The 6,865-nt window shown below is 31.1% G+C and overlaps 1 protein-coding gene across 2 annotated transcripts; it reads right to left on the bottom strand.

Moving 5' to 3' along the window:
* Window positions 1-930: 930 nt before the first annotated feature.
* On the bottom strand, window positions 931-3,043 carry LOC134247203 (uncharacterized). Of its 2 annotated transcripts, none has more exons than XM_062729544.1 (4): window positions 2,904-3,043; window positions 2,600-2,670; window positions 2,235-2,369; window positions 931-2,129 (listed from the first exon to the last, which is right to left on the bottom strand). In XM_062729544.1, exons 1-4 carry the CDS (start codon window positions 2,978-2,980, stop codon window positions 1,261-1,263), a joined length of 1,152 nt encoding a protein of 383 aa, XP_062585528.1. In that variant the 5' UTR covers window positions 2,981-3,043; the 3' UTR covers window positions 931-1,260. The 2 variants fall into 2 exon arrangements, with proteins under 2 accessions (XP_062585528.1, XP_062585527.1); XM_062729543.1 differs by having other exon boundaries at window positions 931-2,138; window positions 2,904-3,038.
* Window positions 3,044-6,865: the final 3,822 nt, after the last annotated feature.

Below are 6,865 nucleotides of genomic sequence, written 5' to 3'. Positions count from 1 at the left end.
CATTCTCACAATTGAAAATCATACTTTTGAAGAATAACATTATACACTGAAGCAATTAATGACTCTCAATAGAGAGATCTGCTCAATTTAGATTCTGCACAAATATAACAAGTAAAACTCTAGAAATTCCTTTACAGTAAAATAACTCATAAAATAGTTTTTTTAAAAAATACCAGTTTTACTATTAAGTGTTGAATAGTTGTACATTTTATTGTTATTAATAATTTTGGTAAATAGTAAATTTTGTGATTTCAAAGTTTGTAAAAGTTTCTTGGAGTTTTTAAGTTTTCACATCTGATTCACACCACTTTGGAGTCAAGTATAAGTAGGGTAATTCAATTTCAATTTGCTTGTTGGGAATATTTAAAACGTTTAAATCTGACATTATTTTGAAGGACTTTCACCTTAAAAAGGGAGTTTTGATTATCCTAGTTCCTCTAAAATTCAAACATGACCCTTACAAACAAAGAAAATATTTATAATCTTTGTCAGTTTGGACCAGTACATACTGATCATGTTATCTATCCAGTTTTTGCATCGCTTCTGCGTTTTAGAAAATCGATGGATATATGGTTTTCATATTGTTCCTCAATGGCTTTTAGTAACCTTTTGGTTTTCTGTATGGCAGAATTTCATCCCATGAAAGTTCAAAATTTCACTTTTCACCCGTATTATTACAAATGCCTATGCATCTTCCTATATCATCGACCTTCTTAAATAAGAAATGGACCAGAGAACATAATATTATTAAACAAGCAACTTATATTATACCGGTAATTCGCATTTAAATTAATGCTGGAAAAGAAAAGGGTCTTTGTATTTATTCTGAGGCCAATCCCAATTATCATTTTAGTCACTGCTTTATTCTGAGAAATTAAGAAATGCTATTCCTGGCCTGAATTTTGCTTTCAACCCATCTGAAGAGATATTTTATTTTATTTCATTTTTACAGTATTTTATCCATTTTCATGAATATTTCATTTATTTCAGAATAATCTTCTTTTGCTCTGGTATACCTTTCTCGTATGTTTAAACTGTAGAAACTGTTTTAATCTGCATGTATATGTTTCTATGATAAGCATACAATTCAATACTTCTCACGCGAAAGTTAGATGGTTTAAAAAGAAGCAATGATTAATTCTACCAACGAGTTACAATGATAACGTGACACTTTAGTACATATCAAAAGAATTTTCTGAATCATTTTCCCCCTCAACATTATGCAAAATATTGTTTGCTTAAATACAATAGTAGTTTCATTTACAAAGAGTGAGTCTTGTAAGTATTCACTGGATCAAGGTACGTATCGTTCAAGTCCTGCGCAGGATTGTCATCAAAATCTAAAGTTTCTGAAGGTGAGAATTGTAGTTCAATGATGTCTTTTTGATAACATTTGTCTCCATCTCTAGATGGTTCAATAATATCTATATATGTATGGGGTTGTTCATTAGTTGATATTTTCCTCGATGGTTCAATGTAGGACTCTGTAGTTTGTAGTTCATCATCAATTTTCTCAGGAGACACAGGTGCTATATATGTGTTGTTTTGCACAGGTTCAATATAAGGTGTTCGGGTACTTGCTTCATCAGTGAGAATCATGATTGGTGAAGACAAACTTATCACATCTAAGCATTGGTCCAGTTCCTGATAATGAGATTCTAGTTGCTCATTTGTAATGTCATTAGTACTTCCCCTCAGTTCATGGTAATTTTCTCTTCCACTCTGTGTAGAACTTAATTTACTTATCTTTGATTTGTTGAAATACGTTTCAGTATCTGATTGCCTTTCAGCTCTCTTGCTATTCCGGGAAATTTTGCGCTTCTTTGATTTCGATTTTAAACATCTCTGAAGGATAATCACCATCAGTAAGAGAGATATTAATCCTCCAATGCCAATTAAAATCGTATTAGAATTCAAAGTAATTTGTAATGGCGGACTTTCTGTGACGATTGCAACTGGAATGTGTGTTGTCTTAGTTAGATGGATGTCTGTAACAGTGGTAGATTTCTGAGTTTTAGATGCTGCTACCTGGCTGGATAAGTGTTTCACGGCACTAGAGGGAGGCGTCTCTACTGCTTTAGTTGTAAATTTTATTTCGGTTGTGGTTGCTACAGTTTTCTTGAGAGCCTCTGTTGTGACTACATTAATATATTGTTTAAATACAATTTTATTTCATACATTGAAATGCTCAATCAAAATACTTACGTTTGATATATAAATATATCAAATAATACCTTGACTCTCACAACCATATCTGAAGTCGCACTTGTCCTCATCACAACGTGTACACTGTGAGGTACAGGAGCTACCATAGAAACCTGCTGGACAAGTCTTGTTGCAGTTGTATCCATAGTAACCATCAGAACAAGCTGAAAACGGTTAAAAGTTATAATAGAAATGAAAGGTCGGTCATTGGCTAGCATCAAACCATATCACATTCATGAAGTACTAGCATTACACGCCCAGGCATATACTAACATTGTTTTGATAATTGAAAACTGAGAATGTTTTCTAAATACTTACATACAATTTCTGCATTTAAAAATATATTTGAATACGTTCATTTCAGTTAAGAACTAAAGATAAGAAATCCACTTACGCACGCATTTTCCTTCTTCTTGTGAATAATAATAGTTTGAACAGCAAGCCACTTTGAAGTTTGTGTCTGAACTAAAGTAATAAAGTAATGCAATAGACAAATTGTACGCGTGTATACAAACGTCAGTTTGATTATATGTCCTAGAAGGATATGAAGGATAAATAAGTTAGGATAGAGGACAATCTGAGGGTAGATGCTCGTTTTGCAGGCGCAGACCAGTAAACTGTCCACCCTGTTTTATCATAGTATTTGTTTGATGTGTGTGACAGAGTATAAATGTTATATCAACCAGAATTTGACTTACTTGTTACATAGGAATGTTTCCGTCATGATGTTCTTTGCGCAATATTTCCCTATTTTCAACGAATATGATAAATACATGCAGGAAATGATAATTACAGAGTTTAAAACAGTTTTGCAGTGTGTAATTCATGTCCTTCTGTAGTACGAGCCATGCTTATCTGCTAAACATTTTAAGTTGAAGTAACATTTTCAACAATATAAATATGACAAAAATGCACAGAGTGTTGGGGTTTTTTTTTAGTCATTTTCGTGTTGATGAATTCTATTCCATTCTTCTGTCTTCTCTAACAGTAATTTTTTCTACTAGTATAACGTAAAAAAGGTAATTTAAATGTCCTCGAGATACTTGTTTTTTAATTTCTAATGATAATTTGACAAAAAACGAAAATTGCTCAAAATATGTTTTCTCTTGGTGATAAATTCACAATATTTATCACCGTTTCTTAACCCTTGAATACATTAAATCAATTACATACTAAAAGAAAATAATTTTCCTTTTATCATATGAGAACAAATATAATTATTAGTTTCAATTTCAATCTGTTTGTTAATTTCAATATCCACTTTAATATGATATATGACAGAGATTTTCAACTAATATACGATTTGTTGCATTAATTAATTTTGAAAAAATCAATTTATAACACTCAATTTGACTCAAATGAAAAAGAATGTTGCAAATGTGGGGTGCTAGGCGTAAAATCTAATGAGAGATAATATATTTTTAAAACAATACCGCACGTTAAATCATATGATATAAGATGAAAGAATAATTGCGTTTCTACACTGAATATGCCATACGGCACTATTTTTGTTTCTTTTTATATATATATAACTTTGATACTGTTGAAATAATGCTTTATGTTCAATATTAACGTTTTTAATATTTCATTTTTTCCCTTCTCTATTTAAACGTCTATAGAGACAAGTATACATACCCTTTTATCCATTTCAGTTTATTGTTCAAGGAAAATAAAATTCGATGATATATAGACTGTACCCTGATCATAAAATACTATGATTTACTGTAGTATCTGTAAATTGTGCTTGATTTTGACATAATTATCAATACCATATAAGCGTTGCACATACTTTTCATGAATTACCCATTTTGTTGGAGTTAGGGCCTAATCTATAAAATAGTAAACATGTATTAAAAAACAATAATGACATTTTGTGATAGGGTAGGGTGGTGTAATTTCGACCATCCGGTTAATTTCGACCGTTCATAAATACCTTAATATATTCTGTTTATGGTGTACGCATAATTGTGTATACATGTACATTATGCAGAAAGAAAACGTATTTTGATATATTGTGTCCAAAATAATTTTATTTCCATGAGTGTTATAAAGATCGTTATTGGAAAATTACATCAAAGGAAAGGCTTTATCACCCGAAAAACTACGGACGAGTATATTTTTTGCCACCACGGCGAACTATCACCTCAGAAAAAATATTGTATGGAAAGACAATCAGTGGATACCCCTGGCGTGAAATTTATCAAATATTATTTGAAAATGAAATTTATACCCTTTTAATTTATAGTATTTAGTTTTTACAAATTAAATTGCAAATCAGCTGAACAGAAATCGGCCGAAGTTATCCCTACATGAATACGGCGTCAGTGGGTAACTTCGACCAATGTAAAATGACGCAATTTACTATCTGTCACCAGAAAGAATTCATGACCGTCCGGAAAAAATATTAGGATAAGTATTATGTACATTAATATCTGGTAGAAACTAGTACTACAATAGTGAAAAATCATTTGTTTTATTTATTTACATGCGGTTTAGATGCCTGTACATGTGCATTTGTAGCATACCTTAACCGATTTGCAAATCGGTGTCATAGACTGGTGCTCTCGATGTCTTCGAATTATGGACATTTTGAAAATTGATAAATTTTTTTTGGTCAGTATTTTCACTCGATCTTTTATGCTGTATAGCAGAAAAAAATCAATTCATATCTTTTTTTACTATATTAGAGCTGACGCAAATTATTTCCTTTGTATTGACCCAGCGGTCGAAAATACCCCGTGTGCGGTCGAAATTGCCCAACACACATATTTTGTAAATCGAACGCATTTATTCATATTATGACCAAAAATATATACAAAATTAATATAATCTGAAAGATAAAAGGCATTTCGAAAGTAAAAGGATCCAGTAAAAGTTATAGCATAACATAACAGAGACATACTTTAACAAATCTTAAGGTATGTCACTCGTGAAATTTCTTAAATCAAGGATTTATTGAGAAGTATATTTTGGATAAGTACTCATGTAGAGTGACTCAAAATCGCAGAGAAAATAGGGGGTCAGTGTTCATCTAACTGATCTACGGTACAATGAAGTTGACCTTTTTGCACTTAGATTTTAAACTCTTTGGTTAATTACTTAAACATTTATTATATTTTATTTGATGTAACCATGGCAAAAAAATTTATCTTATTTTACGTAAAATATTTTGAATAATATTTATCATTAAAAAAAATCTTGCAAATTAATGCGCGTAAATTATTGTGTGACCTGTTTGCACTAAAAAGTAACATATTTTGGGGTATTAAAAAACTAATTAGGCAATAAAACATTTTCTTAAATCAAGCTTTTTACGACTTAAGTGCTGATCAGTCACAAGTATCAAGTACTTTAAAATAATGAAAGAAAAAGTTGGGGTAAGTGATGTTAATTTTGAAATATTGGTCAAAATATGTGATTTTCAGGCAAAAAATGGTGTTAATTTCATATTGACTTATTTGACATTCTTCATTTTTTTGGCAACGTTTGTTGAAGGAAGGTGTAAAACTTGTTCTAAAAATATCAATTAAAACCTTTATTAAATATCCCTAGCAATATCATAATTGAAAATATTCTCCGAGTAAAAGTATGTGAGGCTAAAAGTCTAAGATATTAAATTTAATAAATGTACAGATTTGCAGAATGATCTGCTAAATATCCTTCCACCATAAAAAATAGTCCGTCACAAATCTTGCTTCTTTGTAGCTTTTTGAGCAGTTTTTTTGTTGAATGTTAAAACATTAACATTGTTGAAATTAAGTACTAATAGTATGTTATAAAAATTGAATTTTGATAAATAGTTTTAAAGTAAGAGGTTCTGCATGAACTTTTCCAAAAGCTGACGAGTGACCTACCTTAAGTACAAAAAAATAATCGGTCGAAATTACACCACCCTACCCTATAACAAAATATGCTGCATTTAAAAATATAAATAAGAACAAGGTCATAATTGTTCAATCCTCTCTCTCTCTCTCTCTCTCTCAACTCAATCCGGAATATGCTTGTGCCGGTTTTGTCTTTTACATCGAACTTATTTCTTCCTGTTCGAAAAAGAGAAGAAAAAAAAGTGTCAACATTTTGATGAATTACAACTGGTGCCTTTCTGTCGAGGTAAATGGTAAATTATGATATTGTATTATGAATGAGATGCGTGAATTTTGGCTTGTGCCTACACATATGCCAGTTTTCTCGAAAGGAAATAACACAATGTAATGTACGAGATTGGATCAATATTGCATAAATCATAGAATCACTAAATTTCTCAATGTCTCATGACCCCTTGTTTCCTTAGTATTTTTTGAATTTCCATTGTTATGTTTAAAAAGTTTGAAAAAAAGATAATGATTCCACATGAACGAAAGAACCGTTACAGGAGATTCTAATCCATGAATTTTGTGAAAATTTACTGGTAATGCTTTAAAAAGGGTAATAAAAAACGGGAAGTTTCTAGTATGCCGGTCCCCAGAATCACGCGATTGCGCATGAGCAGTTATTTCCCTTGCCGTTGATATGCAGAATGTAAACAAACCCGCAATTTCCCACTCGCTTCAACAAAACGCATCCGATCGAGTGATTAGGGTTAGGTTATATAATTTTTAAAGTTGGGGTTGTTTTATAAATCCACTCTGTAATCTTTCTGATTTTGGGCTTATTCATGTCA

This window comes from Saccostrea cucullata, unplaced genomic scaffold (assembly GCF_032062105.1).
Source record: "Saccostrea cucullata isolate Sc308-1 unplaced genomic scaffold, CSIRO_AGI_Scuc_v1 ctg38, whole genome shotgun sequence".
Lineage (NCBI taxonomy): Eukaryota > Metazoa > Mollusca > Bivalvia > Ostreida > Ostreidae > Saccostrea > Saccostrea cuccullata.
This window is presented reverse-complemented; position numbering and strand designations above follow the sequence as displayed.

What these genes read in the sequence shown, in the direction of transcription:
- LOC134247203 (XM_062729543.1), bottom strand. Translation starts at nt 2,980, where the DNA reads ATGTATTTATCATATTCGTTGAAAATAGGGAAATATTGCGCAAAGAAC. An exon ending in GAAACATTCCTATGTAACAA is followed by an intron (nt 2,671 to 2,903) that starts GTAAGTCAAATT and finishes TTATTACTTTAG; the next exon opens with TTCAGACACAAACTTCAAAG. An exon ending in AGAAGAAGGAAAATGCGTGC is followed by an intron (nt 2,370 to 2,599) that starts GTAAGTGGATTT and finishes AACCGTTTTCAG; the next exon opens with CTTGTTCTGATGGTTACTAT.